Source organism: Rhinopithecus bieti, unplaced genomic scaffold (genome assembly GCF_001698545.2).
Source record: "Rhinopithecus bieti isolate Rb0 unplaced genomic scaffold, ASM169854v2 scaffold_16834, whole genome shotgun sequence".
Taxonomy (NCBI): Eukaryota; Metazoa; Chordata; class Mammalia; order Primates; family Cercopithecidae; genus Rhinopithecus; species Rhinopithecus bieti.
The window spans coordinates 606,584-628,284 of record NW_016809297.1 but is presented as its reverse complement, the minus strand read 5'-3'; the positions used below and the strand labels follow the sequence as shown (position 1 = coordinate 628,284).

General features: G+C 33.8%; 1 protein-coding gene across 1 annotated transcript in view; it reads left to right on the top strand.

Annotated features, from left to right (window-relative positions):
• Positions 1–21,701, top strand: part of AHR (aryl hydrocarbon receptor) — a 49,278-nt gene that overhangs the window by 12,389 nt on the left and 15,188 nt on the right. The window contains 4 exon segments of the mRNA XM_017889073.1: positions 12,456–12,562; positions 17,978–18,067; positions 20,145–20,268; positions 20,927–21,057. Coding sequence (XP_017744562.1) covers positions 12,456–12,562; positions 17,978–18,067; positions 20,145–20,268; positions 20,927–21,057 — 452 coding nt within the window.

The following is a 21,701-nucleotide window of genomic DNA, read 5'->3' as shown; positions in this document are numbered from 1 at the left end:
TTCTGAGGTAGACTTTCACTCTTGTTGCCCAGGCTGGAGTGCAATGGCACGATCTTGGCTCACTGCAACCTCCAACTCCCGGGTTCAAGCGATTCTCCTGCCTCAGCCTCCCGAGTAGCTGGGATTATAGGCACCCACCACCACGCCCGGCTAATTTTAAGTATTTTGTTAGAGACGGGGTTCGCTCTGTTGGCCAGGCTGCTCTCAAACTCCTGACCTCAGGTGATCTGCCCATCTCAGCCTCCCAAAGTGCTGGGATTACAGGCGTGAGCCACTGCGCCTGGCCTGTTTCTAATCTTTTACATTAATTGTAGACTGACTGCAAGATATATAATTAAAACATGTTTTTCACTAGAAAGAATATTTGAAAGAGTCAATAGAATTTCATTCATTATCTATTGTGTCACTGAAAACTGTCATTAACCAAACCACGTAGCATCCCTATAGCTCAGTTTCCTCAGCAGTAAAGGTTAGGATTTTGAGCTAGGTGGCTGGATGATACTTGTTACCTTTAAATTGCAATGGAAGTTTTTGTTTGCAAATGATGTTTCAGTGTATTTTCTCATGTAAAATTTATTTATGATTTCTCTTTGTCTAGAAGGCAGAAATAGATTTTTTTAAGGAAATGGTCTTTTTAAAATGTATAATTTTACTAACCATAGCAAGTTAATGGTAAAATCTCAGTGGGCTATGTCAGTTAGTGCTTCTCATACATTAATGTGCTTACAAATCACATAGGAATCTTGTTAAGATGCAGATTCTTGTTCAGTAGCTTTAGGTGTGTCCCTAGATTTTGCTTGTCTAACAAGCTTCGAGATTATGCTGATCCTGCTAGTCTAGGTCACTAGGAAGTGCCTAGACAACACGTTTATTGATATTCAAATTGGTAATTTGTGTTTAGAATACTGCAGCAGTTAATTTCCCTTTAGATTTATGTTTACATAATGTGATGTGTTTAGTCTGAGCATCTTTTTATTTATTTGCTTGCTTGCTTGCTTGCCTGTCTGTGTGTTCTTTCTTTTGGACAAAAGCTATTTAGTTTAACAGTTGTGGTCTGGGCAATATACAGATTTGAGGATAGTGATTTCAGGAAAGATTATGTATTTCAAAGTTTCATAGTACACAAATTTTCTCTGACCTATATAAAAAGCGTTTGAATTTTCAGTTGCCTCTATACCAAACCCTTCATCTTGGGAGAAGAGTTACGAAGTATTCAGTGATGTGTCTGTAAGTATGTGTTTATTAGCTGTAGTCATTTAGCTGGTATAGTTGGAACTAGAACTCAGGTTTCTAGATTCCTTATGTTGTTTTTCCTGACCAAATAATACCTATATTTTTCTCTGGCAACTGTTGCATAGCAAAGCACTAAGGATTTTTTCCTAGATCTGTGGTTCTTAAAAGTGTGGTACCCAGATAGGCAGCAACAGCATCACTTGGGAACTTGCTAGAAATGCTAATTATTGGGTCCAACCGTAGACCTATGTAATCTAAGGTGGTAGGACCCTTGGTGGTAGGGCTAGATGCATGTTGAAGTTTAGGAGCCACTGCTGTAGATTGTAACTTCATGCCTCCTCCCAGCTTCACAGAATGCTGTCCTAATCCCTAGCATTTACTCACATGCTGTGCTTAGTGCTTGATCATGTGTTGGCTTTCTATGATGTATAAGACGTGGTTGCCACCCTTAGAGACTCTGGAGTCTAGAAGCCAAGGAGGCATTGTTCTCTGACTCTGATAAAGGTTTATTGACTTGAGTCATTTTACCTTTCCATTTCTTGTTCCTTTATAATGGGGAATCAAATTATATATGTTAAAAGAAGAAAAGTGTAGGTTTTTCTTATGTTTAGAAGTAGTATGTGTGTATCTAGGCAGATACATACAAATGTGTATATGAACAAACATACATAAACAGATATATTTCTATATTTAATGTCTATATTATGTATGTGTGTTCATGTATATATACACACAGACACATACATGATTGGATACGTGTCCTATTATTCAATGCCTCCAGTAAAGGAGATCTCAGAGTCTATCTTATAAAGAATGCTGTAGTTTCTTTAACACAGGGTTCATCATGGAATTGTTAAAAACTTTTTCTCAGTTCTTCATTAATGAGTTTGTCTATTTTTTATTCTGGTTGAGTGTATTTGACAGTAGGATCTTATCCTATTTGCATGATTCCTTCATCAACTACATTATCTTTAACGTTAATTTCTTTTCAAACTGCATTGTGCGTAAGAATTACCTAGAAAGTTTTGTAAAATGCAAATTCGAAGGCATGCCCCTGCTGATAACAAATAAGTTCTATGTAAAACCCAAGAATCAGTATTTTAACAAGCATGTTAGGGAGTCTGAGGCAGTGATTTAGCCTAGCCTTGAGTATGCCCTAAACAAGTTAATTTTTTTTTTCTTTACCTTCAAAATGACAAATGCAAACATACAAAATTTAAAGAAGTCTGTAAATATTTTTGCTTGGGTTTTAGTGGTGTACATTCAGCCTAAGCAGTTTCTTAGATTGTTTGATACAGAAACATACAGTTAGATGGAAAATGAAAATAATCAAGTTTTTTTTTAATGCCCAAATTTCCTCCAGACTACCAGTGGTCTGGAAAGGCAATGTAACATTTCAGAGCACACGGAGAATGAAATTATAAGGGTAACCCTTATGAACTGAAAAAATGGTAGATGCAAACGAAGAGACTTGAAACAGGCTAACAATGATTAGGATTTTTGTGTGCAGTTGGACCCACTCTCCCACTATTAGGGAAACAGTATAGCAAAACGAAGGGAAGCTCAAAGTGAATAACAGGATGCAAACAGGGGGTGTGTAAATTCCTGCGGAAAGAACAATATAAACGAGTAATCATACAATCTGGTTAGAAAGGAAACTCAAGTTTTACTGTAACAATAGATATTTTTCCAAGAAAATACATCTATTTATTGCAAGTTTAAATAATCCAACTTGGATGGATCTTCTTAAAGTTTGGAACCATGACTGTACTGCTGCTGCTGTCTGAAAAGCAACACTGAAGTTTTAAGTACTATATTAGTATTTATCCATTTCTAATTAATTAAAACATTTTGAAATATTTAAAATACTTGAACAAGGCTTAGTAATTTTTCAGTTATTATAAAGTTGAAAATAGTTTCTTTGACATGATTTAAGCATTACATTTAAATATATTATCTCTGAGATGGAGGGTATTTTAAAAATTTAAGTAACTTAATGATTATAATCAATAGTAGTTTATTAATAGAGACTAGGATTTGGGTGGTTACAATCTAATCTTTGAAACTGGTTGATGTGAAGAGAAAGGATTGTTTCCTCCCATGTCATGTCTCTCAAAATTGTTAAACAGTGTACACTGGGCTTGTTGACCAATCTAATCAGCATCGTAATGTTTCATTCTTAATTTCAACATATATTTAATACAGTTTTTAATGAGATTTCCTTACTATTTTTTTGAAATGCCCATTATTATGTAAATATTTTGTTCAAATTATTCTGTTTTTATACAGCTACCCCAAAATTAAGAATCTGAGAATGACTACTGTCTCTTTTCTGTTTACATGCAAACACCTAATGAGCCTGACAAAATGGAGCTTAGGGATCTGAGTTTCTGGTTTCAAAGTCTTGCATTTGCAGCTGTTATAGGAAATAGTATTCTTCTAGTTATTTTTAAAACAAGGTAATGTTAGGGAAAATCTAAGTCTTGAATCTTTATACATGCTTAAAATAATCACCATTTTATAAAATGTAGAATTATTTACATGTTAAAATATTTTACACTCATTAAGCCTAAAAATGCTGTGGGAAGAGAAGATGATAGTTATATTATGTGATGATCTAACATTTATTTGACCCCATTGTTTATCATGGATCTTTCTTGACTTTATTTTAAATTAAAAATTACAAGTGCTCTGTTCTTGGTCTTCCTTTTGCAGATGCTTTAACAGTTCATTCCCAGTTCATTAGGTTTTCGAAAGAGAGCTATTGTGTTTATTCATCTTCAGCTTGTGCATTTCTCCGAATTTCAGTTGTTTTGGTATCTCTCTAGACCGGAACATTATTCTTGAAAAACAAGAATATGTACATGTGTATATGCAAAGGATAAGCTTGAACAAGCAGTAAAAATGAATGTTTTATAAAATCTAATAGATTTGTATGTCTGCTTTTTCATTCATGAGAATTCTATAATTTCATCTGCTTTGCTATAATTTTAAAATTCACGTATGTCAAGTAATTTACCAAAGTTTCAGTATCATAGTGGCATAGCACATGTTATTTCTTAATTCTAGGACTATCCGAAGTAGGTTTGCTTGCATAACAGTTTAGCACATTTGAAATCACCAAATAAATTATTTGTTGAATTTGATTTACCCATGACATTATCCATCTTACATGGTGATTTAACTGTTGTCTTTTTTCCTAATTCACATTTTAAAACATTAAACTCTTAATTACAATATTCATGATAACTTTCATAGCTAAAACTATTTAAATCTAGGTTATTTTACAATTTTAATTTATGGACTTTATACAATAATTATAAATACAAATAATAATAGTGCATTCTTATTGAATGAATATATAAATCCTGGCTCTATTTAATATTGTGACCTCTTTGGTTCAGGAATTTAATCTCTCTTTTCCTCAGATATCCCAATTTAAAGTGTAAGATTTTTTGGATTATATTAATAAACCTAATATGATAGAACTTTATATACGATACTTTTATCTCTGCTTTTGTTTGCTTTGACAAGTATTTTGAAGAACACAGTGACAAATATCTGAGATTCAAACAATCTAAACTCATTGCATCATTTATTATGTATTTTGTTGCTTTCCTGTCTCTTAAATTTACTGATTTAATGGGTTTCTCTTTGATCATTACCTAGTCCTGCATGACTCTAGAATCCTTGCTTATTTGGCCATGAACAGGTCTAGTTAGTCATGAATTTTTTTCTTTTTAGGGAGACTACCATTGGGCTAACATTAAAATCACCAACTTTCAGCAATTTTCCTTTTTTAGAAAATTTTCAAATACAACATTTAAATTTCTGTAGTTAAATCTTAGGATATTTCGTGAGGGTTTGTGCTCTGGTTAATGGAAACGTACACCTTCATGTTATAGTGTTTTAGAAAATATATTCACATATAATATTAATTGCATTAAAGTCTGTGAAGAAATTTTAGTTAGTAATATTTATGGATTATTTTAAATCTTGCTCTTTGACAGCCTTTTGACTTTTTGATCAATGAATTTTAATGAGTAACTCAAATTTGTTTATTTGCTCATGGCTGGATATTTAGATTTTAGAGTCATTATATCGTCAGAATAACATTTTAAGCCATGAAAGTGAATAAAATATTCCAGAGAAGAGCATGTAGAATAAGAGAAAAAGTACCAAAGATAAGATGTTTTAAGGATGAGCAGGGGTGGTAAAAAGTAAAATCTGTGGAGTACGAAAGTATGCTAAGGTGATAATGAGTTGACTTCAAGATGCCTTCATTTGATGTGTTCTTAAATTGGAGAGCCAGAGAGAAAACTGTGCATGAAAGTGTAAACATGAAATGAAATGAAAGTGTGTACAGAAAAATAATAACACTAGAGAAGGTGATTTCTTTTCCTTGTTTGTCCATAGAGGCCAAAGAGCCATTCAGTTGTTAGCAGTGGGAGATTAAGAGGAAGACAAATGTCTGAGCTCCGTGGCTCATGCCTGTAATCTGAGTATTTTGAGAAGCCGAAGCAGGAGGACTGCTTGAATCCAGGAGTTCAAAAGCAGCCAGGACAACATAGTGAGACCTTGTCTCTACAAAAAATAAAAAATTAGCTGGGCTTGGTGGTGCACTTCTGTATCCCAGTTACTCGTGACGCTGAGGTGGGAAGATCTCTTGAGCTCAGGATGTCAAGGCTGCAATAAGCCGTGATCATGCCACTGAACTTCAGGAGTGAGAGTGTCTCACACACACCCACAAAAGACAGAGACAAGTAGTCTAATGGGATTGGTTGACATAAAGAACCTTAATGAATTGTACATACTGAATTCTTCATGTATTTTCCAGCCTGAAATTTTCCCACACAATTGTCATTTTTACAGAACGTTCTGTTGTCAGTTGGATTTTTTTATCATGTCTAGTTTCTGTGTTATGGAGACATTTCATCTCTTTATCTCAGCATGGTAGAGGGAGATTGTGTTTTGTGATGAAAGCACTGACAGACAGGAGCTGTGGATGCTAGTTCAATTAACTAATCTTGTGTTTTTTGATAGATTTTTAACCTCACTGTTCCACAGGGTCTTCATCTTCTCAGCATGTTTGATAATGATGCTTGCTTGCCCTGATGTGTTAGGTTTGTAGTAAATTAATCCTAAAAATGAGAGATCTGTGAAAAAAATTTATAATTAAAATTGTTACTCTTATGGAAATCATAGTTATTTCCTGCAGAATCCTGATATTTCACTTGTTTTAATGGAGAATTTTCTTTTCCTTTTTTTAATATGCATAAGGGCCTTTACAGACCTGGTATTAATATCAATTGAGAATCCCTTTGTTTACTTAACTTCATATTTTTGATTTAGAGATGGAAATTTGTTAATAAACTGTTTTTCCCCCTTTTGATATAATACATAATAATTTACTTCCATATACTGTTTTCTTTTATCGAAAGTGGCACATACTCAAATCTAGATGCTTGGAAAAGCTTGCTTTGGTGAGGATACAAAAGTTGGGAATTGTATGCTACTTGCTATATTGGGGTACATGTCAAATTTTGTGTTATTGCGCTATGTCTTAGTCTTAGGTGCTTCAGTTTTTGTGTTTGTAAAACTAGTTATTTCCCGAAGACATTCACAATAATAACTGTGCTTAACAGCATAGAATGATAATTTTAAGAAGTATGAGGGAATTCAATCCAGAACATATGTGAGTTATTTTCTAAATCCTGAGGTTCTAAGTCTCTGTTTCTCAAAGAGTGGCACCTCATTCTCAGCATCACTGGGGAACTTGTTACCTGTGCAAACTGTAGAGCCCTATCCTAGACCTAATGAATCAGAAATTCTAGAGGTGTGGCCAAGCATTATATTCGAAGCCTTCCAGGTGATTCTAATGTCTGTGAAAGTTTAAGAATCACTGTTCTCATTGAGTGTTTACATTATGTTACTAAAAATGCAATTTGAATACTACTCTTGTATATATGAAAAGCTAAGTGCAACTCATTCCCCACTGAAAAGATCAATTAACTGCTCTTGTTGCTTCCATTAATGCAGAGATTTGTCATATAGTTATAGAGGAATTGTATAAAACTGAGTGCGGACCAATGAGTAACTGGAAGAATGTATACTCTTCGGAAGTCAATTTTCACATAAGAATTTGGATAGAACAAGCTTTTAAGGACTTTTTGAGATGGAAAATGGTATTTCCTAGATTTGCTAAAAAAGACAGTAACACTAGTTTCTCAACCTGCAATCAATCATAAATATGTAAACTAACATTTGCATTTAAAAAAACTGAATATTCATCCATTCTACAATGGTGATTAGAAATTTGTAGGCAGAAAAGCAGTAGTCTGTCAGTATAATTAGAAGGTACTAGACTATGTAGACCTAATCTCTGTTTCCTAGGAATTTAGAATATAACATAGTTTTCTTTAGTTTCTTCCCTCCTTCCCTCAAAAGAATGCTTCTTTTACAAAAGAAGCAGTGTATTGGAGTGAAACATGTATGTTTTACCAGTAGGTATGTAGAAGAAGCTCCTTTTAGGTACACTTAATATATTATTTGGAAATATCCATCATACCAGACTAAACTAAACTGGGAATGTTTTTCTTAAATTTAAGAAATACTGCATTACTTAACCCTTTCTAATTTATAAAAGTTTATGTGGTTGGTTGAATTTTATAAGTCATAGCGTTGCTCTCCTTAATGTTTATGTCAATATGGGAATGGAATTGAATTTTCCCTGCCAAAGTAGTAAAGAGGATGGTAAATATTATGAAATATATTGAATTTATAGCAGTAGTTAGGGACTAAAAGTCTTGCTTTCCCTGGCAAGACTTCTATCCTGTCATCTTTCTATTTAAATGCAAACTATAGTAACAAAATACAAAATACAGTTTACCACTATTCAGTATTCCTCATGATTTTTTTTTTCCTTGACCAATTCAAAGCATGTGATATGAAGGGATTTGGCTTTTAGGGAGCCGTGGAAATCTGAGCTTAGATGTCTAAGGAAGGAAAGTACCATATTAAGAAACATGGATATGGTTAAATGCATGTGGGAATAAAACTTGAGTCATCTGCAGTATGGCCATTTGATAATGCTGTGATGTATTTGCACTCTAAATTCCATCATTTTTTTAGATTAATTTCTTATTTGTATTGTATGACTCTTCATAGATTTTTCAGTGAGGAAATAGTGGAAATATTTTGGTGGTTTACTATCTTAACATTCTACTGAATGTTCAGAGTTTGATTCTCCCACTTTGGAAAGTGGTACATATCCTCACTGATGGGGAGGATTTTAACAAATGCCCATTATGGTACAGCAGCTACTTCCCAGCTGGTGACTTATTTTCAGTTACTACATTTTGTTTCTATAGACTGTCATAAATTTAATTCCGGTGGCATAATGTTTAAAGTGTCATTATGCATATAATTTATGTAACAATTTACAGTTTTGAAGTATAGTTGACCTGTGAACAATGTATTAATAATAACATGAGCAGCCGATTAATGTGTATTTTGTATATGTATTATATACTGTATTCTTAAAGTAGGCTAGAGAAAATAAAATGTTGTTAAGAAAATCTTAAGGAAGAGAAAATATATTTACTATTCATTAAGTGGAATGGATCATCATACAGGTCTTCATCCTCGTTGTCTTCGTGTTGAGTAGGCTGAGGAGGGATTGGTCTTGCTGGCTTGGGAGTGGCAGAAGCATGTCAGTGGACTTGCGTAATTCAAACCCATGTTGTTCAAGGGTCAGCTGTACTTTCAAATGTGTTGTATAGTTATCATAGCAATCCTATTAGATACTTATTACTGCTCTCCACTTAAAGCTGGTAAAATACTCAATTACCTCCTCGGGGCACTTTAATTATAAGTTTCTCATCATGGTTTGAGGGTGTATAAACTCAGAATAGACTTCGTTACCTCTGTCCTTGATTGTCAGTGATTGATCCCAGGTATTACCCTGGTATTCTACATATTATTTTAGTCCTCACAAGAATTTGTCTCAAGAGGTAGCATTGTCCTCATTTAAAGATGAGGAAACTAAAGGTCAAAGATGGTTAGCATAGTGGGCAGTGGTTAATAATAGCTCACACACTGAGGTCTGGCTACCTGAGTTTTTGTCTAAGCTCTGCCACTTAAATCTCTGACCCTGGGAACATTTTCTCAACCTCCCTAAGTCTCAGCTTCCTAATATATTGAAAGAACAATGTCAGTCTCATAGAACTATTATGAAGATTAAATAGGATATAATACGTGGAAAGTGCTAGGTGTACAGCGTGTGCCCAGTGTCACATATGATTACTAAGTAAAGTCACTCCAATGGTAGGAAGCAGCTCTTGAGATAGTGTCTCATGTCACTTTCTTACTCATTGCTTGCTTTCTAATCACCGCAAGAATTATATACCTGAAAATGAGTAGTGTTGATAGAGCTTCTAGTAATTTTAATAAGTTAGAGGTAGTAGGCATGAGAGCAAGAAATAGAAGAAAAACTTCATGCAGGGGTAGAAATTACATAGTTTAGGCTGAGAGACCATGGCATAAAATTAGTTTCCTAAAAAAGCACAGCAATGTTTTTTAAATGATTTTAAAAGTCCACCCTTCTCGGACTCATCTTTGCACAATATTTACTTAAATGATTTACCAATGATTAACCTTAAACACAAGAGCAACAGAAATATTTACATATTTGTTTTTGGTAGAAACCTCCAGTAATCATTCCCACAAATGAACTTGTCACTTTTCCTACTTATGTAGTAGTTACACATATTAAATATCATCTTTCCAGCATTTGGAATTATAAGCATTGTTGTTTAGAAAGAATGTATTCTTTTTATTTTTTTTCTCTACTTCAAGTTCCTGTAATACTTTAATTAAACCCTATTCTGGTATTTAGTATTTTTTGACATTGTTTTCTAGTTATTTCCACAGCTTATATGCCCTACTTAAAGACATGGTCTGACTCTAGTGTCTGATTACATTGGCTAATACCCCCAGTACAAGCCCAAGAACAAATTATAAATTACTCTGAGATGAATGGTCTCTCTCATTGCTTAGTCATCTTCTCAGTGATCAAGTAGTTATCTCTTAATATTTATGTTTTTCTACTGCCAATGACTCTAGGTGGAAGTAATACCAATTGTGTTGATTAAATATTAATTTTAAGAGATTTCCAGCGATAATTTAGATATATATAATCTGACACTGTTATTGTCCATTTTTAGGCTTATTTCATAATATAAGGGTTTGGTTTTGTTGTTCTCTTTTTAAAAGCAAGTATTACTGATGCTTGGTATAACTCTTAAATTGTGCTTCATACCAGAGCTTTTCGAAAAGTAGCAGAATATAGTTGACTCTGACATTGTATGGTTTTGTGCATTCAAGCAAATGTGGCCATTAGTAAGCAAGCAACAACATAACTTACAGAATAGAAAGGGAGAAAAGGCCATTCTCTCTTCTACCATTCTCTCTCTGTACAGATTAAACATTTCCTTTGGTCTTGATGAACTGTTAGGTCAGTTTGCCTCAAACTGTTTTTTGGCCTAAGGAAATCTGTTCTCTGGCCTTTTGAAGTTATATTCAGAGACTGTGCTTTTGGCTGTTTCTTGAAAAGAGATATGTTTTAACTTCTGCAAAGGCAAGAACTTGGCATGAGATTCTGGTGTGACACGTTCACTGATGATTTACCAGAAAATACACTGCAAATACACATGAAAGACTGCAGACAGGTTTTTTATGTGGTACTCTGCTCAAACTGAGAGAAAGTCTAGTTATTAGTAAATCTCCAGTTTTTTCACTGAGTTGAATTATTTAGTCACATAAACATGTAGTGAGGTATGTCTTAAGAGGACTGCCAGAGTCACTTTTATTTAATGGTTTCTCTTATTCAAATATCACAGGTTAAAAAAAGGTCAGAAAGTAGAAAGTATCTAAAAGATTATACTTTATAACCGAGGAATCCATAAGCTCTGAGAAATATTTCTAGTAATTAAAGCTACTGTTTGTTGAACTACTATTGATCTGCTGTGTGTCAGAAACTTTACATATATTCTCATTACTCTTCACAACAGCCCTGCAAGATGTGCTTAAAAAAATTTTTTTAATTACCACCTCACATATTAGGAGACAGGCTCAAATAACTCCCACTTTTAGTAAATGTCAGAGGTAAGATTTGAGCCCAATTCTAACAGTTACCAATGTCCACATGCTCTTAAGTGAGATAATATTTGAAAGTGATTGGCAAAATGTTTAAGTAAGTGGTAGCTATTATTATTTCTATTCAGCTGTGCTTCCTCCCATACTATAAATATATATATACCACACACACACACACACACACACACACAGAGAGAGAGAGAAAAAAAAGAAGAAATAGCATTATAACATGCCACATCCAATAGTAAGCATTCTATCATGCCATCAGACTTTCCTTCACATATATAATCCACAAGCAGTTAGAAGATATAATAGAGAAGCCACTTGACAAGATGTAATACCTAGGAGTAAATATAAAAATGCCTGTGCACATCTTTTTTGTAGACAACTTTAAAACACTCTAGCAGGACAAAATATAGACTTGAACAAGTGGAAAAAAATGTGTGTTCTTGTATAGAATGATTCAAGATTATAAAGATGTTAATTCTCCATGAGTTAATTTATAAATTTAACATGAACCTATTAAATAATAGTAATTAACAGTTTTTACCCAAATGCTGGACAAGAAGATTCCAAACATTGGAAATACATCTCAGTAGGTGCATAGTTGCTTTTGTTCTCCTCACCACCACCAGTTCCCTGATACTTAGATAAATATATAAAAAGTTGGAATCATTTTTATAGGTTACATTATGGAGAACTTTAATCTCCTAAGAAAGGAGGTGGGAATGGAGAGGAGTGTTTATAACACTGTTTTGAGTTCTTTGAAACTCCTCAGTTTTGTGACAAAAGTCATATCGTGAACTCATCAACAATTTTTAACAATCTGTCAGCTGACAACTTGACTAAGTCCTTCAGTTTTGTTACTAGCATAGAATAAGGAACTACCCACTGGCAAGAGGATTACTTAGCTAGTATTTATTATTTACCTTGTGTTACCCAATTACTAAAAATACCAGTAGATGCCAGTATTTCAAGTTGTCTTTGTTTGGTGTTCAGAAGTTTTCTATTATAGCTCTTTACTCTTGCTTACTTTTAAAATCATTATTTTTCCCTTTTTTCCATAGTTGCATTAAAATCCTCCCCTGCTGAAAGAAATGGAGGCCAGGAGAATTGTAGAGCAGCAAATTTCAGAGAAGGCCTGAACTTACAAGAAGGAGAATTCTTATTACAGGTAAATTTTTGTAAATATAGTTTCTTACACTAAGGACAGTTGTAAATGGAAAATGAATAAGTGTTTTAATAATTCCCAGTTTATTTGGGATTCACTCAATGTTTTTTGTCACTTTCATCTGAACTGCAATAGTGAATGATGCTTAATACATGAAAAAATGGAATTTTAGTCATGCACCGTATAATGACGTTTCAATGAACAACAGACCACATATACGACAGTGATCCCGTAAGGTTACACCATATTTTTTACTGTAATTTTTCTAGTTTAGATACAAAAATGCTTGCCATGTGTTAAAATTGCCTACAGTATTCCGTATAGTAACATGCTGTACAGGTCTGTAACCTTGGAACAATAAGTTACACTGTATAACCATCTATGTTTGTGTAAGTACATTCTATGATGTTCGCATGATGATGAAAATCACCTAACCACATATGTCCCTGTTAAGTAATGCATGACTATATATGAAGAAGATTAGTTAGAGGACTGGTCCACCCCTTCTGTTGTATTAATATTTCTTCAAACAGAAAGAACTCCTAGAGTATTTTAAAGGTTCTAATTTAAGATGTTGAATTTATATATATTTTTTATGGAATGTATCTCTATTAAAATTGTTAAATGCGGCCAGGCACAGTGGCTCACGCCTGTAATCCCAGCACTTTGGGAGGCCAAGGCAGGCGCATCACGAGGTCAGCAGATCAAGACCATCCTGGCTAACATGGTGAAACCCCGTCTCCACTAAAAACACACACACAAAAAATTAGCTGGGTGTGGTGGCTGGTGCCTGTAGTCCTAGCTACGTAGGAGGCTGAGGCAGGAGAATGGCATGAACCCGGGAGGCGGAGCTTGCAGTGAGCCAAGATTGTGCCACTGCGCTCCAGCCTGGGCGACAGAGCCAGACTCCGTCTAAAAAAAAAAATTGTTAAATGCATTTCTCAGTTTAACATACTTCTTAACCCAGATTTCATGTCAATATATTATAATTTACATTTTATTTTAGCAACTGTTTGTGACTTATTCACATACTAAAGATTTTCTCAACAACTGTAGTCCCTATTTTTATGCTTCAGAATTTAGTTTCTAATTTGCCTGTGAAAGCATTTTGAATCTTTTTTACTCTTTTTTTTTTAGAATTGATGCCATGATTCTCACTTAAAATTCTCAGATAATTTTTTTTTGAAAAAAGATAGAATAAAGATGTGTGCCATGTGTGCTATCACAACTATGTGATCATTTTCAGTTTCACCCACTGAACTGACTAGAAAAACTAACTTCACCATTGTTACAAAAAGTAACCCTAAGTTTTAGTAACTCCACTAGTTCATTTGTTGAATGTTGATGTGCCTAATAATATAGCATTTTTTATTACAATTGCCTAATCACATTCAAATTCCTGTTAGCAAAAATTTACTTATGTTAAACAAAGTAAATCTATTAAAACATGAGTCCTCCCCCAGCCCCAACTGAGGATCTTCATGTATATATAAACCCAAACATAAAGACTCTGTATTCAGGTCATAGGAAAGCATTTTAATAATTGCTGCTTAAGATGATTAAACACACCTCTTGGGTTGTCTGCTAAGGCCATAATGAAATCCTGTATTTCAGGTGAAATAGACAAATATGGACTGATCGCCATAACACTTGGCAAGTTGGTTTAAATTAGGGACCAATAATTTTTATTTTTTTCCCAAAACGTTTAGACAAATTGTGTACATACCCTTTGTCAGGGAAACAGAATAACGATAATAGGAATGCAAAGCTGTAAAGCTGTAATTATATGGAATATATATATTTTAAATTATCTGCAAATTGGTAGCCCTTAAGAAGTTAAAATAAACTTACCTGTTTATATTGAATACCATTTGTAGATTGCTCTCTAATAGGAAGACTCACATACTATATGATTTTCTTAGGATTGTGCTTATATGTTATCTTTTTATGAAGAAGATGACTAAAAACATTACAGATATGTGAAAATGGCTGTTTGATTATATACAATTGCATAATGACATCTGACTTTATATTGCAACCTACAGGTATCAGCCAATTACCCGTACAATGTGAAAGATGTTACCAGAGGTTCTGTATAACATATGGCCTAAAACTTTTGAGGAGAATTATTTTCCTTTGCTTAACAAAGGCATATAAAGAAAATGCTACAAAAATTTTTATTAAAATGCTGGAGCAGTGGCTCACGCCTGTGATTCCAGCACTTTGGGAGGCCGAGGCAGGTGGATCACGAGGTCAGGAGTTCAAGACTAGTCTGGCCATCTCTACTAAAAAGACGAAAAATTAGCTGGGCGTGGTGGCGGGTGCTTGTAATCCCAGCTACCCAGGAGGCTGAGGCCCGGGAGAATCACTTGAAGCCAGGAGGCAGAAGTTGCAGTGAGCAGAGATCACACCACTGCACTCCAGCCCAGGTGACAGTGCGAGACTCCATCTCAAAAAAAAAATTTTTATTAAAAATTTAAGACGTCTTTCTAGGTTAGCTTCAATTTATTACTATTTTACAAGGAATAAAAATGAAACAATGCTAATAACTGTGTCTTTATTTACTTCACATGTTTATTTCATAAGTTTAAAATTATATCTCTTGCTATTTAATACTGTACTTGTTAAAATCTTGCAGCTTTTTCAGTGACAGCAGTTGAAATTTTATATAACAGTATTAATTGCAGTTTCTCTTAAATAGTAAGTGAGCTCAACATAATTTTCAGATAGGTCGAGTGAATCTTTGTAGCTAAGACTAAAAGAATGATGATCTCTTTTATTTAATTAGTATATTAATTCCTTCTGTTAATTTATTAAGACAAATCAATACAAGTAATAACCTTGTTCCTCCTGGTACTTGAGATCATTTGAGATATATAAAAATTGATACACATCTATCCTTTCTAGATTTTTATTTCTAACAATTAACATTTGTCTAAAGAGATATGATAACTGTACTTCAATTATCCTTCTGTCTTCCGGCATATACACCAATGAGTTTATTGGAATGTGACTAAATTTGTTTCACTGTTTGAAAACGTATGATGTTCTACAAAATAATATGAATGTGATTAATGGATAATCTTCCCGAGAAGCAGATATTTTCAGAATAAATCAGTGCAATGACAAATATATGGTGTTACTGTCAAGAGAATTTAAGAATATCCAATTTTGAGTGTGTTAATCATTAAATATTCAAGTTCTTATGGGTAGAATCACCATTGTTTATCCTAAGGGAATTGCTGGGTATTACATATAATAATTGTAGTCAAAAACCTGAGAGCCTGCTTGTGGTTAAAGGGACATGGATGGAGTTGGAGGCCATTATCCTTAGCAAGCTAACACAGGAACAGAAAACGAAATACTGCATGTTCTCACTTATAAGTGAGAGCTAAATGATGAGAACACATGGACATACAGAGGGGAACAACACACACTGGGGCCATTTAGAGGCTGCAGGGTGGGAGGAGGGATAGAGGATCAGGAAATATAACTGATGAGTACTAGGCTTAATACCTGGGTGATGAAATAATCTGTACAACAAAACCTCATGACACAAGTTTACCTATGTAAAAAACCTGCACTTGTGCCCCTGAACTTAAAAGTAAAAAAAAAACAGAACAAAACAGTCAGAACCATGCACCAATTTGGGATCGATAACACATAAAGGCAGCATATCATGTTATTTAAGTGAGTATGCTTTGGAACCAGACTGAGTTTATCTCCTGGATCAGCCATTTTCTGGCTCTGTGACTTTGGGCAAGTTACTTTTAAAGGTATAGTCCTTGACTTCAGTTTCTTCTATTGTAAAACTGGAACATGGCACTTACCTCATTGGGTTTTTGGGAGAAATAAACCACTCAAATACATAAAATGTTTAGAAAAGGAATACTAAATAATAGTTGTTATCTTTGTAGTCCAGTTCTCAGATAATATAGATCAAGAATCTTGAATGTGGAAAGTAATTGGAGTGAAAAGAGAGATAGCCACTGTATTTCATTTATTTCATCTGATAATGAAGATATTGACTAGACTAGATGTGAGCATCATAAGCACAAGGGCAAAGCCTTGTTAACTCTTAAATCCCAGTACTTAGCATACATATTTCCCCTCGGGCATGTAATAGTTTATTATGTGTGGAATAAATGAATCACTGTTATTTGTATAGCTCTTTATAGTTCTCAAAGCATGGTGATGTAAATATTTATTTGCTTATTTCTACAACCATATAGCATTGTACCTTATTACACTGAGTGCTAGCTCTGTGCCAAGCATTGAGTTAGGTGGGATATTGTCATTATGTCTACCTGATGAAGTGCCAGTTTTTGAAGTAACACTGAAGCCTAAAAAGGAGTAAATACCTTTACCAAAGCCACACAGCCCCACAGCTAGTAATAGACAGAGACAGGAGTCCAGACCAAATCTGTCTGACTACACAGTACAATTCTTAAACTAAACCACACTATATTTCTCCTTACATGAAAAAGAGGGTGTTAGAAGACATTAGCTATGGTCACATAGTAAAGAATAGATCAAATACCAAATTGAACTCAAGGAGAAAACAGTGAGGGCTTGTAGAATTAAAATATATGATAATAATAAAGTGATCTATGATACTATTGTTATCCAAGAGGAGAATAAAGGTATTAGTTGATATTGGACTTGAATTATCCATTAATAGAAAAAGAGATTATAAATTCCAAACTAAAGAGTATGGGCTAATAATAATGGACCCAAAGCAGGCAAAACAGAGAGAAAAAGAAACATTATACATACGGATGTGCTGTGACCAAATAGAAATAACACATACAAAATGATAAATTTAAGTATATGTTCATAATGACATTAAATTTTAGTGGATTAAATTCACTGTATGCTTGCTTTGCATACGTATTATATTTTAATTACATATATATTATATATATATTGTGTTTTCCTATAAAAGTCTTAAAATGTTCTATGACTTAAAATGTTCGTGTCAGTGCTTGAAATGTCTTTGTACAAGAAGAGTTTTAGTGTTCCCACTTTAAGAGTCTAATCAACATCTTTGCCTCCAGTTACCCCCTAAAAAAAGCAGTGTGATAGACTATAGTGAATGATGTCTAAATAGTTTGTTCTTTAAAAAATATGTACAATATATTTAAAAGAGAAAATCTGAAACATGAGGAAGAAGATGAATTCCATATTCTACCAAAGTTATTCTGATTGAGCATTAAATTTAGCTCTTTTTCCGTAGACAAATCAAAAAGTATGAATAGGTATTTCTTAGTCCAGGAGTGTATGTTATGGCTGTGTTTGTGAAATTTAATTATTTTAACTATTTTGAAGAGAAGATTTTTCAGAGATAAAAGTAATAACCTTTATGTGACGGTCAATATTAAGTCATATTACTAACTTTAGAACTTCCTTTCCTTGTAGGCTCTGAATGGCTTTGTATTAGTTGTCACTACAGATGCTTTGGTCTTTTATGCTTCTTCTACTATACAAGATTATCTAGGGTTTCAGCAGGTAAGTATATATTACTTATATCATTTATATTACTGTATCATTTACTTTTCATGTATGTTATACTTTCGGACACAGTTGACCATTTGTATGTATAAAGTATCAATATATGCTGTAGAATACATTATGTATTTGTAGCTAATAATTTTTTCTAATATTAGTAATTTACTGCACTATTCCTTTAATTCTTTATGTGATTCATGGTTATTGTGTTTCTTCTTTTGCTTATCAAGAATCTCATATATAAGAAACTTTCAGGCACATAGGGTCTAGGGGAGAAGATACAAAATTATTTGGCATCAAATAACTTATGGATAGCAGAGTATATATGACAACTATGAAATGAATGAGGTGCTGTATAAAAAGTACAAGTAAAATCCTATGATTTATACCTTTAATTCTGATTTATGTGGATTATGGAAGATATCCTGAATCAAATGGTATATAAGCTGACCTAAATATTGTGTAGCAGGTGGGTAGACGAGAGAACATAGGAATATAGAAGTACTGTAAGCACTAGACTGGAAGTCATTGAAGGAAACTAACGTGTCTGGCTTGTTTAATGTTATTGAATGAATGATGAATAGATGGAATTATAAATACTTGACATATTTGAAGGACAATAACATCTTTTATGGTTTAAGAACAGATTGTAACATTTGAATGCTTGCTATTCTTGTATATCTGGTTCTCAAATTGCAGTGTGCACAAGAATCACCTGAAGACCTTGATAAAACTTGGTCATCTCTGAGACCCATTGTCAGATGTTCTGAATCAGTAGTTCACAGTGGGGCCCTTGAATTTGCACTTCTATCAAGCTCACAAGGCTGTTGGTCTTAATAACAGTTATATAGACTAGAGCTTCAACTATATTGTATGTCCAGTGGAGACCACTGAAGGCTTTTGTTAAAGGGGATGTGCATTTCAACTTGTGTTTCAGATGCAACTTCTGGAAATTATATAATGGCATCAAGATGATTTAATATGAGAAGATTAGGTTCCTAGGAAGATTTAAGTGTAGATGACTAAAATAGTGGAATCTAGCTACTACCACAAAGTCTAAACTGATTTCTTGCATTCTAAAGAAAATATATTAATGTCCATAGAAAAGCCTGTTTGAAGCCAAATGAATTATATAACTGTCTTAATCATGATTTGATATTGTGATTTATATCAGTAAGAAAATCAAAGACATCAGCCATTTTCCAATCCATTTTTTTTCTCCCATATACACATGGATTTTTTTCCTAAAACAACATTCATATCTGACACAAGTGGTAGATTAAGACACCATTTTTAAAACTGCAAGTTGTGACTCGCTCATGGGTATGCAGTCAAGACAGTGAATCACCATCAAACTGTTTTTTAGTTGTTTAGGATGGAATAAAATAATATAGAATACACAGTATTATCTCATGTAATAATGGTAAGTGTTTTGTGAAACTTTTCCATGTATATGTCTGTGCACACACCTGTGACAGATAGAAATGTATTTTTTATCACAACTTGCAGTTAAAAAAAAGGAAAACTCTGGTTTAAGCGCTAAGGGCTCAGCACTGTAGTAAATGGTGAGAGGCAAGAGGAGGAAAGTGGGTTTGATATGGTAAAGGCACAATCCATTGCTCTTGTGGAGTCTACTTGGAGTGAAAATTTATACGAAGAACACTTTAGAGAACAGTGAAGGAAATACCTAGAGAATACCATTAAGCTTAGAGAAGTCAGAGGCCTGGGTGGTTAGGAAAAGCTGTGTGGAAGAGATAAGAATCTAAAAATTAACAAATGGATATGAAACATAAACAGATTTTAATATGTTGCATTTAAGGAATGGGGAGGTGACTTATTTGAGCAAGAGCATTCACGTTGGGAACTGATGACAAGTAACTTTTGGCTTATCTGTTGTAGTGCCAGTCTGTCTAGCTTTTTCTATCTTAGATGACTAGGGAACTTTAGGAATCATCCAATTCGTATTCATCACCACTAGCAAGCACCCACTAATCTAAATAGGCTTTAAAATTAATTTAGTAAGCCATATTTTTTAAATCAGTGCTTTTGTTGTATTCCTTGTATCTTTTTTCTTTAGTCTGATGTCATACATCAGAGTGTGTATGAACTTATCCATACCGAAGACCGAGCTGAATTTCAGCGTCAGCTACACTGGGCGTTAAATCCTTCTCAGTGTACAGAGTCTGGACAAGGACTTGATGGTAAGAATTGATGGTACAAAAGATTGTGTTGGTAGTTTTTAAATATGATCTGTGAAAGGAGGCTGGGAACCTGGAAGGTCATAGAACTCCGTGATAGGGAAGTAGTGGAAAGATATAAATCTGCAGTCATAGGCCACAGTGAGCCTGTTGAGCTAAGGAATATTTTGGCAAATGAGAGCCATTAATGAGTTTCAGGCAACAGAGTATTGCCATACTCAGTAATGTATTTTATAAAAATAAGTAGTACCATCATGAAAGATGGAAGGAAGATACACAAGGTTGATACCTGAGTGCATATAAATTGTTATGTTTAAAATGCACCAAAGAAAAAAGTAAGCTAGCATATGCAAGTATAAAAATGCTTTTCTCAATGCAAAAAATGTTTTGGAAATTTCTTAAAGTGTTAAGAAAACAAAATGCATTAGAAAATGTGAAAATTATTGACAGTGATAGCTCAATAAAAATTACACAAGTTCTATCTGATAAAAGTGATATTCAATAAACTTTTAGTTTCTTGTCATTAGCTCTTCTGAAAATGATTTTTTTTGTGTTCAGAATACAGACTCCAGTTTAGAAACTAATACAGATTTTACCTACTCAGATGCTTAATTTTACAGCAAAATGGAAAGTAAATTTTGTTTTGCCTTTATTTCTACAGAAGTCCCTGGTCTCCCCCAGCCATTAGTCTGTTATAACACAGACCAGATTCCTCCAGAAAACTCTCCTTTTTTGGAGAGGTGCTTCATATGTCGTCTAAGGTGTCTGCTGGATAATTCATCTGGTTTTCTGGTAAGGTACAAAATCTTATGATACTGGCTCTTACTGTGGTTAAAATAAAAGCTTGAGGCAAATTTAATTTAGCAATATTTAATTCATCAAGGAACTGTTCCCAAATCAGGCAGCCCTCGGAACCAGAGAGGTTCGGAGGGCTCACATAAAAACATGGGCTGGAGCATTTGTGAACGGAAAATGCAAGTGAGGTACAGAAATAGCTTGACTGATTACAGCTTGGGGTTTGCCTTATTTGAAGATGATCTGATTAGTTGATCACCTGTGACTGACTGAGACTCAGCTATTTGGTTACAAAAGTTCACTTTTACTGTTAGGCTTTCCGTTAGTTTATATAGTAAATGAAGTTGCAATTCCTTGGTAAGGACTTAAGGAGCAGAGGCATCTTCAGCCCAAATTTGGTTTAACATTAAGTTATAGACGAAAAGTCAAGTGAAGCCAATTTTCTTTGGTTATCTTTGATTTCAGCTTTAAAATCTACCAAATAATTTGATAAAGCAAGGTAGCATTTTAAAATAATTATTTCTGATTTTGACTATCCTCTATAACTCAGAAAACTGTTCTTTAGAATATAGTAACAAAGATTGAGTGAAATAACATGAAGCCTTGTATTTTGACTATTTTAGGATTTTTTTTTTTTTTTT